The sequence below is a fragment of the Dermacentor andersoni genome, chromosome 2 (assembly GCF_023375885.2).
Source record: "Dermacentor andersoni chromosome 2, qqDerAnde1_hic_scaffold, whole genome shotgun sequence".
Classification (NCBI taxonomy): Eukaryota; Metazoa; Arthropoda; class Arachnida; order Ixodida; family Ixodidae; genus Dermacentor; species Dermacentor andersoni.
In genome coordinates, this window is record NC_092815.1 from 205,667,897 (window position 1) to 205,693,404 (window position 25,508).

Here is a 25,508-nt window from a genome sequence, read left to right on the forward strand (position 1 = left end):
GGGATAAGAAAAGAGCAGATTGGGTGAGGGAACAAACGCGGGTAAATGACATCTTAGTTGAAATCAAGAAAAAGAAATGGGCATGGGCCGGACATGTAATGAGGAGGGAAGATAACCGATGGTCATTAAGGGTTACGGACTGGATTCCAAGGGAAGGGAAGCGTAGTAGGGGGCGGCAGAAAGTTATGTGGGCGGATGACATTAAGACGTTTGCAGGGACAACATGGCCACAATTAGTACATGACCGGGGTAGTTGGAGAAGTATGGGAGAGGCCTTTGCCCTGCAGTGGGCGTAACTAGGCTGATGACGATGATGATGATGATGATGAAGGGACGTATCGCCAGAGGGGTGAACTACTTGCAGCAGTTCGATTTCATCATCTCCCACAGACCTGGACCTTTTTTGACAGATGCAGATGCATTGCCTAGACTGATGATACAGGCCAACAAAGAACAATCGGAAGAAATAAATGAAGTAACATTGTAGGAAGGCACTGAACAATTGATTTTTATGGAAGGTCGCTATCAAGTCCCGCCAACGCTGGTTTCCGGGGTGCTTTATTTGTACCACGATAGCCCAGAATCTGGAGGACAGGACGGATTTTGGCGCACCTACAACAAGCTAGTCAAGATATTTACGTGGTCTCACATGAAAGAAGACGTCAATCAATACGTTCGTTCATGCCACATTTGTCAACAAACTTAAATATAAGAAGCCTACGGACGCCATTATAATACCTTGCCACTCGAACGTGCCTTTCGAAGTTATACACCTGGATTTCGCTGAGCTAAATAAGAAACGAGAAGGAGCCCGAAAAACGCAAGCTTTTCTTCTGGCCATAGATGAATGCACCAGCATGGTCGCGGCACAGGCAGGAAAAGAAGATGCGAATGATGTCATCGCCCTCCTCGAACGGGATATGTTTAGGACAACCAGGATGATCGTATGTGACAACGGTCCAGCGTTCAAGAGTGAAAAACTAGCAAGATGGGCTCGAGATCACAATATATCAATCAAATTCTGTGCGCCATACCATCCCGCGGCGAATAGGCTTGCAGAGCGTGCTATACGAGATGTGAAACAATACATCAGGATGTACGATAGTTTTCCTGGTGGATGGAAATCCTCTTTAGAAGCAGCAGTAAGACATCACAATCGCTCCTACACCAGAGACTTGGGATGCAGCCCACAGTTCGCTTTTTCAGGATAAACCCCTATTCTTCAGGGGGACCATGAGCTGGGGCTGTTAGAAAATCTCAAGATCGTCGAGAAGAGGAAAGAAAAATTGCAGGAGGAGAGGTACCGTAAACGAATGAAAAAAAATTTGACAAGAGACATTGCTCAGATATCCCAGACATTCAAGTCACCGACCTCGTTCTAGTTAGGAAAGGAGTAAGAGAACCCAGTGCCAAATTTTATGGTCCTTACTATGTGACAAAGACAGCCACTCAGAAAGGAATATTGAAGACTGGGGGTACATTGGTGAACGTGGCTCAGTTGAATGTGCTTCGATTGTAACATTTTTAAGTATTACCCCAGCAGGGATTAGCAAAAGAACCTGGAAAACCAGGAAAACCTGGAACCTTCCAAGTTAGCAAAACCTGGAAGGGTGAAGCAGTATGAGCCTTCGAATAGAAGATGAAAAAGCGCAGGAACCTGGGGACAGGAGAAGAGGAGAATGAAGTGAGAATTAAAGGTAGACAAGATGGACGCCAGTTCCACAGCAATGCTTTACGTCTATTGTGTCCCTTAACTAGGAACGCTACATTAAATAATTGCAATTACCGAATTAAATCTCAGTAACGAAAGAATTACTGGTGGCTACTCCACTGTACTCGAAAAAATATACACTAGGTTTTCTTCGAGTAACGCAACTGCTCCTTTTTTTTAAGTCTTGGTGCATGATAGTTTGGGAACACTGCATTTAGTAACCAAAATTAGGCCAAGCCGGTGCACTCGAAATAAGAATCAACAGCACTCATGCGCAGCAGCGCTTATACTCGGACTCACAAAAAGTAAGAGAGAGGCTGCAGTTTCGCTGGAAAGGCGAAGCAGCATTAGTGATAGCCAAGTATACGACAAAGACACGAAGGACGATTACACCACCGAGAGGACTCAGGTAGCTAAATTGAACTGTCTCCTACTGTGGGATCTTGCATATACTCATATAACGCAGTCACTTCAGCGCTCAATTCTTCGAGGCCACACGAAGTGCCTTCAAGTGCAAGAAATTTATATATATATATATGGGGTTTGGAAAACTGGTTGGGCCCCAGCGCCCCCACCCCCCTCCCCCGGAATAATGACAACTCTTCGCCTATGATTTCTTGCAACACCCCCAGATGGCGCTCGCCTGCACGCACCCCAAAGGTCAGTGGGTCGCCTCGCATTGGGCGCTTACGGGAATACTACAAATGAAGCTGTGCAGGGTGATATGGGCTGGACTAGTTTTGAAGAGAGGGAAGCTCGCAGTAAAATTGAGTATGAAGAACGGCTGAGGAATATGGAAGAAAGTGAATGGGCTGGGAGAGTGTTCAGGTATCTGTACAGGAAAAACATTGATTCACAGTGGAGGAAAAGAACTAGGAAGCTTACCAGCAAGTATGCGGCCTGTAGGGTGGACAACACAGCAGCAAAGAAGGTCAAGCGGAAAGTCAGAGAGGCTGAATTAATTTCATGGGTGGCGGCAATGGAAAAGAAACCTGCCATGAGTAACTACTTAAGAGGAAAAAACGAAATCAGGAAAGAAACCATTTATGATAACTCAAAGGGAAGCTCATTACTTTTCGAAGCGAGATCGGGATGCCTTAGAACACGCACCTATAAAGCGAGGTATAAGAAGGAAGAAGAAGCATGTGCTTGCTGCGGTAAAGCTAGGGAAACTACGGAGCATGTTTTATTAGAATGTGAGGACGTCTACCCAGCGGTCGATTTAGGCACCACAATTTTTTGTTGGTGTTCTGATTTTTCATGTAAAGTCGATTGATGTGCTGGTGTTCATCGCTTTGTAGTAAGCGAAAACACCGTGCGCTCCCGCTTATAAGACAGCTGCGATAGCTTCAGCATTTACCGCCCGCAATATGTTGCTTGTTCGATCAGCCTTAGTCGACGTGAGGAATGTGAAATTGTTTATGTACGTTTAATAAACGCTGTGTTATAGTAAATTAACCTGAGTAGTATGACGAGATAAAGAAAAATGTGCTGTCATATTACAGTCTGCAATGTGTGAATAATTACTTTGCCAGTTTGTCATCTTATGTGATTGGTCTAATAAAAATAACCTATTGTTACTCTTAATAACTTGTTGCTTTTCCAGTGGCTTTGAATTCTGCCCCCCAAGGCTCCAAGAACCAGCACTCATGCCCTGCTGCCACCAGGCATTGTTCATCCATTCCCTTGTAGGAAATAAATTTGATCTAGAAGCTCGTGCATCTTGAATCTTGTTCCACTTGCAGATTTTCTGCTACGAAGCAGCTGTTAATCTTGCGGTATGAATCGCAAAAATAAGCTTTGCATAAGATGTGCGCATGTGAACAATTGAAATAAGTTTAAATTTACGTGTCTGCACGGCATATATCGAAAACGTACAGCTCCAGTGAACGAAGTTTAGTGATGAATGACGGTCAACGGTCACTGACATAATTGCAGACATGATAGTTCTGTTGGCGACATTCATTATTCGTCTCGTTTCGGCAGCCAGAATATGTTCATACAATTGTCTACCACACGTGTGTGAAGTTTTCTTTAAAAACCCTTTAAAACATTTCTTGCCCTCCGCCTCCGCGAGAAAACTTCATATGCATGCTGAAAAAATTGCACCGTTTTTTGTTGCAAGGTAATGCGCGTTTGCACGCGAGCTTTTGAGCTGTTCGATCCCCGGGCGTAGAGCCCGGATTTTATTTCGAGGGATCGATGGGGGTCCTAATCTATATGTACGTTCGTGCGTGTGCTTGCATACATGCGTGTATATATGTACACACAAACTAAAGAATTTTGGGGGGGGGGGGGGGGTTGGCACCTCTCCGGCTACGCCAATCGTTCGAGCTTAGCCTGCATTAAAAAGTGCCATCTTGCTTAGCGCTTGCGTTCTGTTGCCGCATGTAGCTCGCGGCCAGCAGAGAAAAAAGCAAAGGGAACACCGCGCGGCATTTGCCTCCTGCGCGCGTGAGGAGTGGCTCCACTGCAGAGCTGTATCATAAACAGGACCTATGCACAACTCTGCTCCCTGCGGGAGCATATACAAGAACACTACACTGGTGGTCCCCGGGGGGCCCTCGTGCGCCGTTTTATCCAATCATCATCGCGCCAGGGCGGCCCGATGCGCACCGGTGCGGTTCGCCGAATTAGCTATCTTTCCGCAGCGTCTCTGAACTTCTGCTCCCGAATTTCATGAAACTTAGCTTGGAGCAGACGATCGCAACAAAAAGATGAAGACAAATGTCACGAGCAGCAACGGACAATTATCGTTTCCCCGTCAAAAGAATGTGACTAAATTTTCACGGCTTTAGGCGACGATATATTGAGTTCGGCAGCTGAGAAACATTCCACATATCGCTGCACGCACGAGGGTGCAAGCCGACGCTTGCACTTGATTCACACGATGTCACGAGGTTGCATAAAGGCTACAGTGTCGCAGACAGATGGACAATACGACCATATGAGTGCCCGTGTTGTCCGTATCTCAGTGGTCATGCGTGCTGAATGTTCAAGTTTCGGTTTCGAACTTTTGTAGACGATGTATACAGAAAAGCTGTGGTGGTACATTGTTATATCCTCAGTTTAGTTTCAGTTTTGGGTTGTTCTGACCGCTAGCGCCGCGCCGCGATCAATCTTGCGAGTGTACTGCGGCGTGTTCCCCTTCCCATCTTGTGAAATAAACGTCAGTCTTCGTTTGGTCCCCGTTCCAAAGAAGTTATCTTTCCTGCGGCACTCCGCGCCCTCGGCCGTTGGCCTGCGCCATGGGCCTCACGTTCCGGCCGCCCCGTCGAGGCAACTAAATCTTATGAGAATACAACTATACTGGCGACGAGGTGAAACTTTTCTACTTCTGCAACCTACTACTGCAAGCTAGGACGACACCCTGCCCGCAACGCCTACTGCTCCTTGGTCCGGCGTTAGGGCCATGGCGTTCGCACCGCCGCCGCTGCCTTCCCTTGCTGCGCCCGGTACACTTGCTTAGATGGAATGTGGCACATGTGGGAGCACTCGTTCCAGATGTTTCTGCTGCAGGCAGGAGACGATACTTTACCGGACGAGAAGGAAGAATGTGTTCCTGCGGAACTTAGGCTTCGAGAGTCAAAGCCCTTTTTATGATTTACCGTCTCAAGCGGACCCCGCCAACATACAGTTCCAGGATATCATCCGCGTGCTGGACATGCACTAGGAAGACAGCACCAACAGCCTCGTCCATCGAATCATCTTCAGAAACCGATGGCACCAACCTGGAGAGTCCTTCCAAGACTTCATGACTTCGCTACACCGCTTGGCACCAGCCTGCGCGTTCGGTCCTTAGCACGAAGAGTCGCTCCGGGACCAAATTCTCCAAAGAGTCGCGTCTACAAGAATCTGCGTGAAACTTCTGTATGAGGGACCAGCGTTGACGCTTAAGAAAGCCAAAGAAATTGGGCGAAGTGTCGCGCAAGTCCACAAGAAATATTAATAAACGAATGACTTTTGAAATGCAAGGAACTTAAGTACGCTACCCGCACTGGCTTCACGTGGTTTGTGCCCTAAAACGCGAACGAATTATGGCCGCCAAATGCTTAGCGACATTCTTCCACAGACGTTTAATAACGCGCTGTGAATTGATGTAAATTAATGTACCGCTGAAACTTTTGTCATAGTGTTTTGTGCTCGTTTTACTTTGCTTGTAATACTTTGCTTGTAAATACCGTTTCATTTGTGCCAATGTTACTATTGCGAATGCTTTACACATGCTATATTATACACTGTGATACTGTTGCCAAGTCATTGTAGGGTGCGTCGACCTCTGTCAAGCCTTTCTTCTGGCTTTTTGTCGACGCACCCAACATCCTCGTGATGATGATGTTATAAAGAATTGAATTGAAATTGAATTGAATTAAAATTAGGCGAAATATAAAACATACCCTAAGGAGGGCCATATGAAGTCATACCACATGCCGTTGGTTTCATTCAGCTCTGGCTAACCACTTTTTTTTAATCCTTAGTTCAAGTTACGTGAACTACCATGTAAAACTGATGACTTTCTGTGGTCAGCAGTCAGCGCAAAAAAGGTGTCGTTGGACTTCGACAGCGACTAGCTGCTATAATTGAACTGTGTGCGTGTCTGTGTGCTTTCGTATTTTCCATAAGATCATTTGCACGTGTTACGCGTCGACTCAGGTTTCGTTACTTGATGTGCGCAGTAGAATCGGTACCAAGTAATTTTCGGGGGATATTTGGGCGGTAAAGTAACTGCACGTTACAATCGGGGGCGGGGTAGAATCGTGCCAATGCGGTAGTTCCTTTAGATCGTGCTCCACAATATGCACGTTTTGCCTTAGTCATTGTCGACTATCATTCCAAGTGGCCTGAAGTTCCATTGATGCCTTCAGTCACATCCGAAGCTATCACCCACTGTCTCATTTCTCTATTCAGTAGAGAAGAGTTTCCTCGTGCCAATGTGTCCGACAATGGACCACAATTTGTTTCCGCTGAGTTCGAAAACTTCCTGAAAGAAAGCAGCGTCAAGCATTTCCTGTCTTTACTTTAATACCCGCAAGCAAGCGGCCAACTAGAAAGATTCAACGGCGTCCTCAACGAATTAATACAGATTGCTACGTTGGAACAACGATACCTTAGGTCCGCGGTGTTATAATACTTGCTAATTTGCAGCTTTACTCCACATACGACTACAGATTTTCTCCCGCTACGCTGCTTCATAGTCGTCGACAGAGAGCTCGACTGGATGTTGCAAACATGTCTCCAATCCATTCGGAATTTGTTTCTCCTTAGTTGCCCCACGAAGTGCAAAGACAAGTGCTACAAAGACAAGAAGATTTCAAAACGTACGTAGACCGTCGTTACGCATCAAAATTCAATCAGTTTCGTCCAAGGGATCTTGTCTGAGTAAAGAACTCGAGAAAGTCTGGTCAAGAAACCTTAGGTCCATTCAAGATTATCCGCAGGATAGGACCAAATACTTTGCAGCTTCAAAAAGGCAAGTCTTGAAATGCTTCCAAACTGGTGAAATACCTGGCACGACATGATTCTCCTGGTACCATAGATCAAAGTAGTCATGCCAGTGACTACCCATCTCTGGAGGATGGTTTTCCAGCTTTTCCTCCAGTTACTACTAGTATAGGTTCTCCGGCTGCACACATTCCATTTCTACCCCCTATTTCGCCCCCGCGACCGGGTTCATCTTCTGGAGAAGAATCTTCTGGGCTTCCGCCTGTCATTCCGTCCCAAAACAGAGCTTATGAGGGAACTCAGAACAGCGATTCTCAGAATTCCAGCTCATCTAGGAGTAATGATTCTGCTAGCCTTACTCTACAACCAGAGTTAGCTCTTCGTAGGTCTGCACGAAGTGGACAACCCCCGGTAGGACTTAAAGATTATGTTTCCAAATAGTTGTACTGCTTTGGTTTGCTGGAAAATATTCGTTTTACACTTTTCTATCAAACAATCATTTTTTACATTTCATGCATTTCTGGTGACATCGTTCAGCTTGCTATACTTAGTATATTGCCATAAAGTTGCTGCATTCAGCATTTGAGGAACTTGAATTAGACAGTTCCTAATTCTTCCTGTTTTCTACAGAGGTCTAAAACACTCCCGTACAAATTCGGCTCCTTACGCCAAAAATGTTTGCTCCGTGATACTTAGCTCACAAGTATCCTTCGAAATGGAAGTATCCTTCTTTGAACATTTCCGCAGCATAAACGTACTATACGCACAGTGCCACGTCAACGACAGTCAACGACCGTGGCTTTCGACCCACGTTCATAGCGAGTGAGCCGCACATCCTTGTTATCCGGATACAAGGGCGTTCACATTGCCTTTCTTTTACGTTCAGTGTTCATAGTGTTACGCGAAGCACGAGTGAGTAAGACGAGCAACTATTTATAGGTTATATTTACAACAGTGGTTGCAGCGCTGACTGGTTATTTTCACAGCACGAGCCCAGTTCGTTCTTCCTTCTCTTTTCTCTAGTGATGGTGCCCACGCGCCTCGTTCAATCAAATACCACACGTGTGCAGAATAATCCCCCGGCGGCAGAAGCGACGTCCCGGAGCGTCTAAATGTGATCACTGGGAGGGTGATACTGCTTCAGTCGTGTAACATGCACGATATCATGGACTGGCAAGTAGATGGGGCGTCAGGGGTGATCTCGTAGGTGACGGGAGTCACGGCACGAAGCACTCGGTATGGGCCTGTGTAACGAGACCGCAATTTTTCTGACAGGCCGACCTGACGCGGCGTAGACCATAGAAGCACCAAAGAACCAGGCAGGAAATGGACGCCTCGGTGTCACCGGTTGTACAAAGGCCTCTGACTCTCTTGAGATTTCAGAAGGCGGTCATATTTCGCGAGCACGTCTGTGAGAGTGCGATTGAGACGCTCCGTGAGGCTATTTGTTTGCGGATGGTATGACGGGGATAGTTTTTTGTACTTCATGGCACAGGACTGCAGGATGTCCTCGATAACTTTCGATAGGAATGTCCGGCCACGGTCTATGAGAAGTCGTCGCGGAGCTCCATGTAATAAAATCATGTCGCGTAGAAGAAAATCGGCGACATCAGTGGCGCAGCTTGTAGGAAGCGCTCGGCTGATGGCGTAGCGCGTGGCGTAATCTGTGGCCACAGCGATGCACCTGTTCCCAGAGTTAGAAAGAGGAAAAGGAGCATGTAAGTTCAAACCAACCCGAAAGAATGGTTCCGCGGAAATGTCGAGTGGTTGAAGGTACCCAGCAGGGAGCGTCGATGGTGTCTTGCGTCGCTGGCATTTCTCACACGCAGCTACGTATCTTCGAACGGAGCCAGCAAGCCCTGGCCAAAAGCGTCGGCGGATCCGGTCGTAGGTACGTGACACACCCAGTTCACCAGCAGTGGGGAGGTCATGAAGTTCGTGGAGAACAGCCAAGCGAAGGGGTTTTAGGGATCACAAGGAGTAATGCAAGGCCGTCGGGGTGAACGTTGTGGCGGTAGAGTACGCCATATTGAAGTGTGATTAAGCGAGGGGAACTGTCGGCAAGTGACGATTCCAGGCGGTCAATGATGCTACGCAAGGACGGGTCACGGCGCTGCTCGTCGGCGACATGGAGCCGTGGAAAAACACAGAGAACACAGGCGTCGGTGTCAGTATCAGACGTAGAGCTCCCGTCTTCGACTGGATAGCGAGAGAAGCAATCTGCGTTCAGGTGTTGGCCTCCCGACTTGTAAGTCACTGTGTAGGAATATTCTTGTAGTCGGGGGGCCCAGCGACCGAGCCGGCCAGTAGGATCCTTGAGCGACGAAAGCCAACAAAAGTGCATGATGGTCTATGATTACTGAGTAGGGCTTGCCATATAAATATGGGCAGAACATCGAAACAGCCCAGACTAGAGCAAGACATTCACGCTCTGTAATCGAATAGTTGCGCTCTGCAATTGGCAGGAGCCGGCTAGCGTAGGCTATCACGCGGTCGTGTCCGTGTTGACGTTGCGATAAGACGGCGCCGATCCCATAACCACTGGCATCCGTTCGGACCTCTGTAGGTGCGGACGGGTCAAAGTGGGCCAAGACCGGTGGATTGGTGAGAACCGTGATAAGGCGTGAAAATGCGGCAGCCTGAGGGGAACCCCACATAAAAGGCACGTCTTTCTTCAGAAGTGCAGTGAGTTTTCGAGCGATTGCTGCGAAATCTTTCACCAACCGTCGGAAATAAGAACACAGCCCCACAAAGCTCCGGACGTCTTTGACAAACTGAGGTACAGGAAAAGCCGTTACTGCTGGAACCTTCTCCGGGTCAGGTTGTACTCCGGAAGCACCGACGAGATGTCCTAGAACTGTAATCATACGGCGCCCGAAGTGGCACTTCGATTAGTTTAATTGGAGCCCAGCCTTGCGGAAGACGTCACCGATAGCTGCGACGCACTCAAGGTGCGTCTCAAACGTAGGAGAAAACACAAGGACGTCGTCGAGGTAACAAAGGCAAGTTGACCATGTGAAACCATGAAGCAGAGAGTCGATCATCCGTTCAAACGTGGCGGGGGCATTGCATAAACAGAACGGCATAACCTTGAATTGGTAGAGGCCACCTGGAGCGACGAAAGCGGTCAGTTCTTGGTCGTGCTGATCGACGGAAATCTGCCAATAACCAGATCGAAGGTCGATGGACGAAAAGTATTTAGCACCGTGAAGACAATCAAAAGCGTCGTCGATTCGTGGTAAAGAGCAAACGTCCTTTTTAGTCATTCGGTTCAGGAAATGGCGCAAATCAGCGCACAAACGCCACGTGCCATCTTTCTTTTTGACGAGCACGACCGGCGACGCCCAAGGACTCGACGAGGGCTCAACAATTTCTCTGGCAAGCATGTTGTTTAATTCCTGCTGAATAACTTGCCGCTCTTCCGTAGACAGGCGATACGGCCGACAGTGAATGGGAACAGTATCACCAGTGTTTATCCGATGCTTAACAAGGGACGTCTGACCAAGTTGCCGATTGTCAGTGTCAAATCTGTCGCGGTAGGAAAGCAAAAGGCGATATAGGGCGGCAGCTTGGTCAGGTGCGAGGTCCGAAGCGACCATGGGACGTAATGGGCCGTCGAGATTCAAGGCATCCTGCGGGTAATCAGGAGGATCTGGAGACGTGTCGGCTGCGAAAGCAGTGACGCACGTGGTCGTCTGTTACTGACCGGAGCGTGGCCACCGCTATGCCTTCAGGTAACACTTGCTTCGTCAAGCCAAAATTGATAACGGGGATACACATCCGATTAGCGGCAAGAGTTACGACGGAGTGTGGCACAGAGACGTCGCGCACCAGGAGGTCGTCACAAATAGGTGCGACGATATAGTCGCCATCAGGCACGGTTACCGTTGAGGCCAATTCGACGAACGTTAGGGCTTTTGGAGGTAAGCGAACAAACGCTGTAGTGCAGGGGTTGTTCGGTTGTTCGGGGCGAACGTCTGAAAGAAGAGGAAGCTCGAGGCACAGGCTTGGCGGCCAGCAATTCCTATGCGAGCAGTGCACATACCCCTGACGGCAACAGTGGTGCCATTGGCGACACGTACGGCTCGAGTGATGACAGGCGTAAGAACTTTTTTGAGGCGACGACATACGTTAGCGCTCATTGTGGACACTTGGGCTCCAGTATCAATTAATGCCGTCAACTGAACACCATCTACGTCTACGTCAATTAGGTTTGTGTTGGTGAGGAGCGTCAACGGAGGATTTGAACAGGACAGACGTGATGCAGCACTATCTCCAAGAGCTGCATGGCCTAGTTTTCCGTCCGTCGGTTTGAGGAGGAAAAGTGGCGAGGTTGCGGTGACGGGGAGCGACGGCGTTAATGCAATGGCGTTGAGGAGACGGCGATCGCACGGAGGAGTGGCTGTCACGGGCATCAGAAGTAGGGTGCAGACGGCGAGGTGAATAACGGCGAGCGTCGGCGTATGGGCGAGGAGCAGGGAATGAGCTCCAGTACGGCGGTATCCAGGTGGTGCAGCAATGGCGGGATACATGACTAACGTGGTGGCAGCGGAAGCAGATCGGTTTGTCGTCTGGGGTTCGCCATTCAGCAGGATTTCGGGGTCTGGGAGCGAAACAGGGTGTGGACATGGGAATGGGTGCCGAATCAGGTCGGGAGACAGAGCAGGCGGTAGGGATTCTGAGGTTTGCAATTTCTTGCCGTACAACTGCTTGAATTGTGGAAATATTGGGGGCTGCTTGGTCAAAGGTACCGTCAGGCGGTCGTGGATGAAGAGGGACCGGACTCGCCGCTTCAATCTCACGGCGAACGATCCCTGTGACGTTCTCTTTAAATGGTCGTGCGGCGGTAAGAGCGGAGCAAGAGGGCGTGGCAGGGGTGTTTGGCAGCCGGGAAAACTGTGGGACGACGCGGCGGCATTCTTTGACGATGGCATCGACGGTAGAAACGTCGTTATAAACGGGCAAATTGAAGACGTCGTCCGCGATGCCTTTTAGGATATAGCCCACCTTGTCAACCTCGATCATGTGCTCGTCGACTTTCCAGCAAAGCGCGAGCCCTTCCTGTATGTAGGAGACAAACGATTCGGTCGACGACTAGACAAGGGCGGCAAGCTCTTTTCGCGCAGCCTATCGGCGATATGGCGCAGCCTATTGCCAAACAGGTCGCAAAGCCGCTCTTTGAAAATTTCCCAGCTGGAGAGCTCGATCTCATGGGTGCGAAACCAGACACGCGGTGTCCCGTCCAGATAAAAGATCACATTGGCAAGCATGATGGTAGGGTCCCAGTGGTGGCTTTGGCTAACACGCTCATACATGCTGAGCCAGTCGCCGACGTCAGCGCCATTTTGGGCGGAGAATGTACCAGGATCACGGAGACTAGGAACCGTAACGTACGTTGTGGTTGGCGCTGCAGGTGTAGGTGGCGACGGGGTAGTTCCATCGGAAGCCATGGCTGAGAAGACGACGGGGCGGCCGCTTCGGAGCACCGTGGCGAGGACGGGGAACGTTCCACCTCCACCACAAAGTTACGCGAAGGACGAGTTAGTAAGACGAGCAACTATTTACAGGTTAAATTTACAACAGCAGTTGCAGCGCTGAACGGTTAGATTCACAGCGCGAGCCCAGTTCGTTCTTCCTCCTCTTTTCTCGAGTGATGGCGCCCACGCGCCTCGTTCAAACAATCAAATACCACACGCGTCTAGCAATATATTGCGCAATTTTGTATGTAATGTGCTTTTTCACCCATACAAGTGAGGCTCACCCCTTTATTTCCCCCAAGGCGGGTACAAGCATGTCCCACTTAATTCTGTCTTTTCTTGCATTATGCAAACAGTATTGTGTGCAATGTATTTCATAAAATTCCTTGTCCGGTGCTACGTTTCATGCGTTCGTTCGAAAACAAAAAATAAGGGGAACCAAGTATGTCTCATGTCTATCATCTTTTGCCTTGAACATAGCTGTAATATGTAGACGCACCAGCTCTTGAAAAAAAAATGTCCCTGGTAGGTAAACGTACCTGCATTTTCCAATGTATAAGGATGCTTTCTGTCAACCAAACACTTTGAGTGTTACGGTGGTGATTGTGGCAACTGCATGCAGAGTGCTTCACTTCTATTGCATGTAAATGTTTCCATTTAAAGGGGGCATGACCCGGTCACCCAACAATTTGCGGTTTTCCAGGAGAAATTGTAGTAGAGGGTTTATTATGGTTATACACGTGTAAAAACTTTGTAGTAAAAGCACATTTCTATCCAAAATATGAGCTAGAACTTGACGGCTCTAAGCCCCGCCCTACGGCGCCAACCACCATATTGTCATTCTTTGTGTGACGTCATGTGCTGCATGGAACCGAGCCATCGCCTGCTACAGAATCAGCCACCGCACCACGTGATGTCGGAGCATAGCTGCCGTTTGTGGCCGTATTTGCTTCAGATATCGCGTACCATGTCTTCGACACCGGCAACTTCGCGCGAAGAAGCAAGCCACGGATCTTTGAGCAGCAGAAGCAGCGATGACGTCGTATACGGTGCGCATTTTTACTTCGACCCCATAGCCACCAGCTCAAGTGACGAAACACGGCCTCCGAGATTTGCGGGCGCCGGCTTTTGCGCGCGCCAGTGAAGACAGCACGTGGTCAACACACATGGCGACATTTGTGTTGCGCGTAATGCTGCTGATACCTTTCCTGGCTGTTGAGTACTACAGCTTTATTTGATCACAACCTTATCCGTACTACGAAGCAGGTTTCTTAGCTCATGTTGTATTTCTTTGTCCCCTAGACATGCCGGCATTGCAGAGTGCGGTCGAGTATACGCTGCGCCGCTGGCTGCCCGCTCGGTGAGGCGGCGGGCACGGACGCCCCATTTGGTGATCACTGTGTCTGAAGGGGCAAGGTTCGGACTGGTGTCGTGTAAGTCACGAGTCGCTATGTTCGTCGCGACGATAGATCGCATTTTTGCAAGCACTGCTCCAGGAGGGCACATGTAACCGCCAAATGGAGGCCTCAGCAGAGCACCTGTGGTTATAATAAAGCAGGCGGCGCAGGATCTTCAGGGCACCCAAGTGGTAGCGGGGGGATCAAAGCTGGAAGTAGGGCGGCCCGTGGGTTGGTGTCGTGGAGGCCGAAGCGTGCCCTCCTGCGACCTGCCCTGCGACAACAGTGTGACATTCAGGCAGGACAGCGCGGTAGCCGGCTTCGACCGTTACGTCAGTCTACGTTTGCTCCCCGTCCATGGAAGTTTTCTGCGGTGCTCCGCCCCCTCGGCAATTGGACTACTGCGTAGGCCTCGTGTGCCGGCACCCCGACTACGCAACACTTCAGCTTGCGGAAATACAACAGTGTGACATTGAGGCCGGAACGCGCGGTAGCCGGTATTGCGCCGCTTCGTCAGCCTACGTTTGCTCCCCGTCCATGGAAGTTTTCTGCGGCGCTCCGCCCCCTTACCAATTGGACTATTGCGTAGGCCCCGCGTGCCGGCGCCCCGACTACGCAACACTTCATCTTGCGGAAATACAACGGTGTGACATTGAGGCAGGACAGCGCGGTAGCCGGTATTGCGCCGCTTCGTCAGCCTACGTTTGCTCCCCGTCCATGGAAGTTTTCTGCGGCGCTCCGCCCCCTTACCAATTGGACTATTGCGTAGGCCCCGCGTGCCGGCGCCCCGACTACGCAACACTTCATCTTGCGGAAATACAACGGTGTGACATTGAGGCAGGACAGCGCGGTAGCCGGTATTGCGCCGCTTCGTCAGCCTACGTTTGCTCCCCGTCCATAGAAGTTTTCTGCGGCGCTCCGCCCCCTTACCAATTGGACTATTGCGTAGGCCCCGCGTGCCGGCGCCCCGACTACGCAACACTTCATCTTGCGGAAATACAACGGTGTGACATTGAGGCAGGACAGCGCGGTAGCCGGTATTGCGCCGCTACGTCAGCCTACGTTTGCTCCCCGTCCATGGAAGTTTTCTGCGGCGCTCCGCCACCTTACCAATTGGACTACTGCGTAGGCCCCGCGTGCCGGCGCCCCGACTACGCAACACTTCATCTTCCGGAAATACAACGGTGCGACATTGAGGCAGGACAGCGCGGTAGCCGCCTTCGACCACTACGCCATGCTACGTTTGCTCCCCGTCCATGGAACTTTTCTGCGGCGCTCCGCCCCCTTACCAATTGGACTACTGCGTAGGCCCCGCGTGCCAGCGCCCCGACTACGCAACACTTCATCTTGCGGAAATACAACGGTGCGACATTGAGGCAGGACAGCGCGCTAGCCGCCTTCGACCACTACGCCATGCTATGTTTGCTCCCCGTCCATGGAAGTTTTCTGCGGCGCTCCGCCCCCTTACCAATTGGACTATTGCGTAGGCCCCGCGTGCCGGCGCCCCGACTACGCAACACTTCATCTTGCGGAAATACAACGGTGTGACACTGAGGCAGGACAGCGCGGCAGCCGGTATTGCGCCGCTACGTCAGCCTACGTTTGCTCCCCGTCCATGGAAGTTTTCTGCGGCGCTCCGCCCCCTTACCAATTGGACTATTGCGTAGGCCCCGCGTGCCGGCGCCCCGACTACGCAACACTTCTTCTTGCGGAAATACAACGGTGTGACATTGAGGCAGGACAGTGCGGTAGCCGGTATTGCGCCGCTACGTCAGCCTACGCTTGCTCCCCGTCCATGGAAGTTTTCTGCGGCGCTCCGCCCCCTTACATATTGGACTATTGCGTAGGCCCCGCGTGCCGGCGCCCCGACTACGCAACACTTCATCTTGCGGAAATACAACGGTGCGACATTGAGGCAGGACAGCGCGGTAGCCGCCTTCGACCACTACGCCATGCTACGTTTGCTCCCCGTCCATGGAACTTTTCTGCGGCGCTCCGCCCCCTTACGAATAGGACTACTGCGTAGGCCCCGCGTGCCGGCGCCCCGGCTACGCAACACTTCATCTTGCGGAAATACGACGGTGTGACATTGAGGCAGGACAGCGCGGTAGCCGGTATTGCGCCGCTACGTCAGGCTACGCTTGCGTAGGCCCTGTCGTCCATGGAAGTTTTCTGCGGCGCTCCGCCCCCTTACCATTTGGACTACTGCGTAGGCCCCGCGTGCCGGCGCCCCGACTACGCAACACTTCATCTTGCGGAAATACAACGGTGTGACATTGAGGCAGGACAGCGCGGTAGCCGGTATTGCGCCGCTTCGTCAGCCTACGTTTGCTCCCCGTCCATGGAAGTTTTTGCGGCGCTCCGCCCCCTTACCATTTGGACTACTGCGTAGGCCCCGCGTGCCGGCACCCCGACTACGCAACACTTCATCTTTCGGAAATACAACGGTGTGACATTGAGGCAGGACAGCGCGGTAGCCGCTATTGCGCCGCTTCGTCAGCCTACGTTTGCTCCCCATCCATGGAAGTTTTCTGCGGCGCTCCGCCCCCTTACCAATTGGACTATTGCGTAGGCCCCGCGTGCCGGCGCCCCGACTACACAACACTTCATCTTGCGGAAATACAACGGTGTGACATTGAGGCAGGACAGCGCGGTAGCCGGTATTGCGCCGCTACGTCAGGCTACGCTTGCGTAGGCCCTGTCGTCCATGGAAGTTTTCTGCGGCGCTCCGCCCCCTTACCATTTGGACTACTGCGTAGGCCCCGCGTGCCGGCGCCCCGACTACGCAACACTTCATCTTGCGGAAATACAACGGTGTGACATTGAGGCAGGACAGCGCGGTAGCCGGTATTGCGCCGGTTCGTCAGCCTACGTTTGCTCCCCGTCCATGGAAGTTTTCTGCGGCGCTCCGCCCCCTTACCAATTGGACTATTGCGTAGGCCCCGCGTGCCGGCGCCCCGACTACGCAACACTTCATCTTGCGGAAATACAACGGTGTGACATTGAGGCAGGACAGCGCGGTAGCCGGTATTGCGCCGCTACGTCAGCCTACGTTTGCTCCCCGTCCATGGAAGTTTTCTGCGGCGCTCCGCCCCCTTACCAATTGGACTACTGCGTAGGCCCCGCGTGCCGGCGCCCCGACTACGCAACACTTCATCTTGCGGAAATACAACGGTGTGACACTGAGGCAGGACAGCGCGGTAGCCGGTATTGCGCCGCTACGTCAGCCTACGTTTGCTCCCCGTCCATGGAAGTTTTCTGCGGCGCTCCGCCCCCTTACCAATTGGACTATTGCGTAGGCCCCGCGTGTCGGCGCCCCGACTACGCAACACTTCATCTTGCGGAAATACAACGGTGTGACACTGAGGCAGGACAGCGCGGCAGCCGGTATTGCGCCGCTACGTCAGCCTACGTTTGCTCCCCGTCCATGGAAGTTTTCTGCGGCGCTCCGCCCCCTTACCAATTGGACTATTGCGTAGGCCCCGCGTGCCGGCGCCCCGACTACGCAACACTTCTTCTTGCGGAAATACAACGGTGTGACATTGAGGCAGGACAGCGCGGTAGCCGGTATTGCGCCGCTACGTCAGCCTACGTTTGCTCCCCGTCCATGGAAGTTTTCTGCGGCGCTCCGCCCCCTTACATATTGGACTATTGCGTAGGCCCCGCGTGCCGGCGCCCCGACTACGCAACACTTCATCTTGCGGAAATACAACGGTGCGACATTGAGGCAGGACAGCGCGGTAGCCGCCTTCGACCACTACGCCATGCTACGTTTGCTCCCCGTCCATGGAACTTTTCTGCGGCGCTCCGCCCCCTTACGAATAGGACTACTGCGTAGGCCCCGCGTGCCGGCGCCCCGGCTACGCAACACTTCATCTTGCGGAAATACGACGGTGTGACATTGAGGCAGGACAGCGCGGTAGCCGGTATTGCGCCGCTACGTCAGGCTACGCTTGCGTAGGCCCTGTCGTCCATGGAAGTTTTCTGCGGCGCTCCGCCCCCTTACCATTTGGACTACTGCGTAGGCCCCGCGTGCCGGCGCCCCGACTACGCAACACTTCATCTTGCGGAAATACAACGGTGTGACATTGAGGCAGGACAGCGCGGTAGCCGGTATTGCGCCGCTTCGTCAGCCTACGTTTGCTCCCCGTCCATGGAAGTTTTTGCGGCGCTCCGCCCCCTTACCATTTGGACTACTGCGTAGGCCCCGCGTGCCGGCACCCCGACTACGCAACACTTCATCTTTCGGAAATACAACGGTGTGACATTGAGGCAGGACAGCGCGGTAGCCGGTATTGCGCCGCTTCGTCAGCCTACGTTTGCTCCCCATCCATGGAAGTTTTCTGCGGCGCTCCGCCCCCTTACCAATTGGACTATTGCGTAGGCCCCGCGTGCCGGCGCCCCGACTACACAACACTTCATCTTGCGGAAATACAACGGTGTGACATTGAGGCAGGACAGCGCGGTAGCCGGTATTGCGCCGCTACGTCAGGCTACGCTTGCGTAGGCCCTGTCGTCCATGGAAGTTTTCTGCGGCGCTCCGCCCCCTTACCATTTGGACTACTGCGTAGGCCCCGCGTGCCGGCGCCCCGACTACGCAACACTTCATCTTGCGGAAATACAACGGTGTGACATTGAGGCAGGACAGCGCGGTAGCCGGTATTGCGCCGCTACGTCAGCCTACGTTTGCTCCCCGTCCATGGAAGTTTTCTGCGGCGCTCCGCCCCCTTACCAATTCGACTACTGCGTAGGCCCCGCGTGCCGGCGCCCCGACTACGCAACACTTCATCTTGCGGAAATACAACGGTGTGACACTGAGGCAGGACAGCGCGGTAGCCGGTATTGCGCCGCTACGTCAGCCTACGTTTGCTCCCCGTCCATGGAAGTTTTCTGCGGCGCTCCGCCCCCTTACCAATTGGACTATTGCGTAGGCCCCGCGTGCCGGCGCCCCGACTACGCAACACTTCTTCTTGCGGAAATACAACGGTGTGACATTGAGGCAGGACAGTGCGGTACCTGGTATTGCGCCGCTTCGTCAGCCTACGTTTGCTCCCCGTCCATGGAAGTTTTCTGCGGCGCTCCGCCCCCTTACCAATTGGACTATTGCGTAGGCCCCGCGTGCCGGCGCCCCGACTACGCAACACTTCATCTTGCGGAAATACAACGGTGTGACATTGAGGCAGGACAACGCGGTAGCCGGTATTGCGCCGCTACGTCAGCCTACGTTTGCTCCCCGTCCATGGAAGTTTTCTGCGGCGCTCCGCCCCCTTACCAATTGGACTACTGCGTAGGCCCCGCGTGCCGGCGCCCCGACTACGCAACACTTCATCTTGCGGAAATACAACGGTGTGACACTGAGGCAGGACAGCGCGGTAGCCGGTATTGCGCCGCTACGTCAGCCTACGTTTGCTCCCCGTCCATGGAAGTTTTCTGCGGCGCTCCGCCCCCTTACCAATTGGACTATTGCGTAGGCCCCGCGTGCCGGCGCCCCGACTACGCAACACTTCTTCTTGCGGAAATACAACGGTGTGACATTGAGGCAGGACAGTGCGGTAGCCGGTATTGCGCCGCTACGTCAGCCTACGTTTGCTCCCCGTCCATGGAAGTTTTCTGCGGCGCTCCGCCCCCTTACATATTGGACTATTGCGTAGGCCCCGCGTGCCGGCGCCCCGGCTACGCAACACTTCATCTTGCGGAAATACAACGGTGTGACATTGAGGCAGGACAGCGCGGTAGCCGGTATTGCGCCGCTACGTCAGGCTACGCTTGCGTAGGCCCTGTCGTCCATGGAAGTTTTCTGCGGCGCTCCGCCCCCTTACCATTTGGACTACTGCGTAGGCCCCGCGTGCCGGCGCCCCGACTACGCAACACTTCATCTTGCGGAAATACAACGGTGTGACATTGAGGCAGGACAGCGCGGTAGCCGGTATTGCGCCGCTTCGTCAGCCTACGTTTGCTCCCCGTCCATGGAAGTTTTTGCGGCGCTCCGGCCCCTTACCATTTGGACTACTGCGTAGGCCCCGCGTGCCGGCACCCCGACTACGCAACACTTCATCTTTCGGAAATACAACGGTGTGACATTGAGGCAGGACAGCGCGGTAGCCGGTATTGCGCCGCTACGTCAGCCTACGTTTGCTCCCCGTCCATGGAAGTTTTCTGCGGCGCTCCGCCCCCTTACCAATTGGACTACTGCGTAGGCCCCGCGTGCCGGCGCCCCGACTACGCAACACTTCATCTTGCGGAAATACAACGGTGTGACACTGAGGCAGGACAGCGCGGTAGCCGGTATTGCGCCGCTACGTCAGCCTACGTTTGCTCCCCGTCCATGGAAGTTTTCTGCGGCGCTCCGCCCCCTTACCAATTGGACTATTGCGTAGGCCCCGCGTGCCGGCGCCCCGACTACGCAACACTTCTTCTTGCGGAAATACAACGGTGTGACATTGAGGCAGGACAGTGCGGTAGCCGGTATTGCGCCGCTTCGTCAGCCTACGTTTGCTCCCCGTCCATGGAAGTTTTCTGCGGCGCTCCGCCCCCTTACCAATTGGACTATTGCGTAGGCCCCGCGTGCCGGCGCCCCGACTACGCAACACTTCATCTTGCGGAAATACAACGGTGTGACATTGAGGCAGGACAGCGCGGTAGCCGGTATTGCGCCGCTACGTCAGCCTACGTTTGCTCCCCGTCCATGGAAGTTTTCTGCGGCGCTCCGCCCCCTTACATATTGGACTATTGCGTAGGCCCCGCGTGCCGGCGCCCCGACTACGCAACACTTCATCTTGCGGAAATACAACGGTGCGACATTGAGGCAGGACAGCGCGGTAGCCGCCTTCGACCACTACGCCATGCTACGTTTGCTCCCCGTCCATGGAACTTTTCTGCGGCGCTCCGCCCCCTTACGAATAGGACTACTGCGTAGGCCCCGCGTGCCGGCGCCCCGACTACGCAACACTTCATCTTGCGGAAATACAACGGTGTGACATTGAGGCAGGACAGCGCGGTAGCCGGTATTGCGCCGCTTCGTCAGCCTACGTTTGCTCCCCGTCCATGGAAGTTTTTGCGGCGCTCCGCCCCCTTACCATTTGGACTACTGCGTAGGCCCCGCGTGCCGGCACCCCGACTACGCAACACTTCATCTTTCGGAAATACAACGGTGTGACATTGAGGCAGGACAGCGCGGTAGCCGGTATTGCGCCGCTTCGTCAGCCTACGTTTGCTCCCCATCCATGGAAGTTTTCTGCGGCGCTCCGCCCCCTTACCAATTGGACTATTGCGTAGGCCCCGCGTGCCGGCGCCCCGACTACGCAACACTTCATCTTGCGGAAATACAACGGTGTGACATTGAGGCAGGACAGCGCGGTAGCCGCCTTCGACCACTACGCCATGCTACGTTTGCTCCCCGTCCATGGAACTTTTCTGCGGCGCTCCGCCCCCTTACGAATAGGACTACTGCGTAGGCCCCGCGTTCCGGCGCCCCGACTACGCAACACTTCATCTTGCGGAAATACAACGGTGTGACATTGAGGCAGGACAGCGCGGTAGCCGGTATTGCGCCGCTACGTCAGGCTACGCTTGCGTAGGCCCTGTCGTCCATGGAAGTTTTCTGCGGCGCTCTGCCCCCTTAGCAATTGGACTACTGCGTAGGCCCCGCGTGCCGGCGCCCCGACTACGCAACACTTCATCTTTCGGAAATACAACGGTGTGACATTGAGGCAGGACAGCGCGGTAGCCGGTATTGCGCCGCTTCGTCAGCCTACGTTTGCTCCCCGTCCATGGAAGTTTTCTGCGGCGCTCCACCCCCTTACCATTTGGACTACTGCGTAGGCCCCGCGTGCCGGCGCCCCGACTACGCAACACTTCATCTTGCGGAAATACAACGGTATGACATTGAGGCAGGACAGCGCGGTAGCCGGTATTGCGCCGCTTCGTCAGCCTACGTTTGCTCCCCATCCATGGAAGTTTTCTGCGGCGCTCCGCCCCCTTACCAATTGGACTATTGCGTAGGCCCCGCGTGCCGGCGCCCTGACTACGCAACACTTCATCTGGCGGAAATACAACGGTGTGACATTGAGGCAGGACAGCGCGGTAGCCGGTATTGCGCCGCTACGTCAGCCTACGTTTGCTCCCCGTCCATGGAAGTTTTCTGCGGCGCTCCGCCCCCTTACCAATTGGACTATTGCGTAGGCCCCGCGTGCCGGCGCCCCGACTACGCAACACTTCATCTTGCGGAAATACAACGGTGCGACATTGAGGCAGGACAGCGCGGTAGCCGCCTTCGACCACTACGTCATGCTACGTTTGCTCCCCGTCCATGGAACTTTTCTGCGGCGCTCCGCCCCCTTACGAATAGGACTACTGCGTAGGCCCCGCGTGCCGGCGCCCCGACTACGCAACACTTCATCTTGCGGAAATACAACGGTGTGACATTGAGGCAGGACAGCGCGGTAGCCGGTATTGCGCCGCTACGTCAGGCTACGCTTGCGTAGGCCCTGTCGTCCATGGAAGTTTTCTGCGGCGCTCCGCCCCCTTACCATTTGAACTACTGCGTAGGCCCCGCGTGCCGGCGCCCCGACTACGCAACACTTCATCTTGCGGAAATACAACAGTGTGACATTGAGGCAGGACAGCGCGGTAGCCGGTATTGCGCCGCTTCGTCAGCCTACGTTTGCTCCCCGTCCATGGAAGTTTTCTGCGGCGCTCCGCCCCCTTACCATTTGGACTACTGCGTAGGCCCCGCGTGCCGGCACCCCGACTACGCAACACTTCATCTTGCGGAAATACAACGGTGTGACATTGAGGCAGGACAGCGCGGTAGCCGGTATTGCGCCGCTTCGTCAGCCTACGTTTGCTCCCCGTCCATGGAAGTTTTCTGCGGCGCTCCGCCCCCTTACCATTTCGACTACTGCGTAGGCCCCGCCTGCCGGCGCCCCGACTACGCAACACTTCATCTTGCGGAAATACAACGGTATGACATTGAGGCAGGACAGCGCGCTAGCCGGTATTGCGCCGCTTCGTCAGCCTACGTTTGCTCCCCGTCCATGGAAGTTTTCTGCGGCGCTCCGCCCCCTTAGCAATTGGACTACTGCGTAGGCCCCGCGTGCCGGCGCCCCGACTACGCAACACTTCATCTTGCGGAAATACAACGGTGTGACATTGAGGCAGGACAGCGCGGTAGCCGGCTTCGACCGGTCACTAGGGCTATGGATTCTGTTGGCGTGACGGTCACGCCATGCCGACGCGATTAGTCGACCGGTACGACGCGGGAGTCAACCACGAAGTTTTCCTGTGTTCAAGGAGCGGGCCGGAAGTGTGCAAGAAGCTTTTGCCATCTGGATGGTGCGACAAAAAGCAACTCAACGCCCAGCTATTCGGTCGTCGCAACGTATTGCGCGCGAGTCATTCACCGTCCATACATAGGAGGCACTCAATTATCTTCGGCAACCGTCGCACAACATCCAGAAGTGTCGTTTTCCAGGTCATCGGCGCGTGTCGGTTGTCTTCTACGTCGAGCGAGCCCTGTGGTAGCGCCAATGTTTTTTCGTCCCGCTGTCCTTGTTCATAAACCAGTGTATTCGCGTTGTATGATTTAATCGTGCGTTTGATTTCCGGAGCCGCCACCGCACTTGTAACCAGCGCTGCCTCTTTTTCTTTTTTTTTTTTTCAGAATGCCGATGCTAGGGGGGGGGGGGGGGGGGACCAAATTGCCAACTTAGCACTCTTCTACTGAAAACCAAGCATGATGCATAATGCAACGCAGTTAAACAAACACACACTTCAGACGCCCGTGCGATGTTTTTTTTTTTTTTTTGTCTGTCGTTGGCGCTACCGTAGCAACACGCAAGATGTCCTGCTGAGACATGCTCTGCTTGTGCAGCGTTCATTGTCTTTTTTTGTGACTGATAAATAGTTGGCACTTAGTGCTAATATACCGTGCGCTGTGATCGTTTGCTTCTCGCTTTGTTTCGTATATTCCTCACCCTCCCAGGTTGCTTCTATAGCATATAAAAAGATGTCATGCCACGGGCGTTAGCGGACGTATGTGCAGCTAATCGGAGTCATAACGGCGTGCATTTACTTCGTATAAAGCACACAGTGTCTCGCGCTCAACCTTTTCGGGAAACTTCTACATCGAGGCGCGCCATCGAAAATCATGGAAAGTGCTGAGTGCTAGACCCCTTAGCAAATGTCCAGTGATTAAGACCTCACAAAAGAAACGCCCACTGCACCACTTTATTGATCTTCAATGAACTTAAAGAACATCAAACTTCAGTGGACAGAGGAAAAAAAATCTCAAAAAACGCTGTTGCGTCTTCTCTCTCTCTCTCTCACTTGTGGTTTGACACGGTTTAGTTTTGTTGAAGATCCAATAAGAGGAAGTCATAATACTACATTTTGCTTGCGAATGATTCTTGTCACGGAGAAAGGAAACATATTGGTAAGGAGCGCCACGTGACAGTTTTAAAGCCTAGCCATAACGATCATAAAAGAAAGGCCCAGGTGACATAGGCAGGCGGTAATTTCTAGGGAGAACGTCGCAGGTATAGAGTGTGCGGACAACGTGGGGCGCGAGCAGATGGTGGAGCGGGTGTCCACTAAGAGCTACTGCCAACCAAACTGTGCTTGGAATGTTTCGGCAAATATTCGCCAAGCCTATTTTCCAAAAGTCAACGCGCATACGGACCCCCATAAGGGACAGATGTGACGTCAGAGGAGGTGGCCTGGCTGAGGCTAGCTGCCTGACGTCACGCTCACTCCTAGTCCTTTTCCTTCCTCCGCATACGTCTCATTGACGTGGAATATCGCCGGCCACGATGACGCACTCACATGACGCCCTTGGGCACGGTCAGGTTTGCGCCGTTGATGACGGGAGGTGCTCGGCTGCTGTACTGCAGCCTCAGGTCGCGCACGGTCACGGCAGCAGGGACGCCCAGTGGAAGTCTGCGGGCAGCCATAATACAACATTTCGCTGATCATGTGCGATTAAAGCTCCGGTCAAAGCTTACAATCTCTGGTGCAACAAAGTTAGATACGCGATAATTGGAACTTTTCAACGTCAAGCATTCTTTCCCTTTTTCCAGCCGCTTTTCACTTGTGTAAACATCACTTACAGCGAGTACGTAGACAGGGACCAACAGAACGACGAAGACAAGCGCTGTCTTCCAACTCATCTTTATTGTGAGTAACGCGCATACTTACCAAGACACCAATACAAAAGCGCCCCCCCCCCCCCCCCGTCTTCGTCGTTCTGTTGGTCCCTGTCTATGTGCGCGCTGTAAGTGATGCTTGCAATGGAATACCAACTAGACGGTGCCCAAACCCTGCTTCACTTGTGATCTGTCTACAGCTCGTCTGGGTCCCCTTAATTCGAGAAGAGATTGTGTCTGGCGGTCGGACGTCGACCACGCACCCACGGCGCAAGAGCAGCGTAGTTTGCCCATCAGGCCACACGTGCCTCCTTTTCTTTTTGGCAGTTGTCAGGGCGTA

General features: G+C 53.2%; 1 protein-coding gene across 1 annotated transcript in view; it reads right to left on the reverse strand.

Annotated features, from left to right (window-relative positions):
- LOC126540127 (nod factor export ATP-binding protein I-like) overlaps positions 1 to 25,508 on the reverse strand; it is an 80,654-nt gene that overhangs the window by 39,107 nt on the left and 16,039 nt on the right. Inside the window, exon 3 of the mRNA XM_072286215.1 lies at positions 24,849 to 24,962. Within this exon, the coding sequence (XP_072142316.1) occupies positions 24,849 to 24,962 (114 nt within the window). The remainder of the gene's footprint in view (positions 1 to 24,848; positions 24,963 to 25,508) is intronic.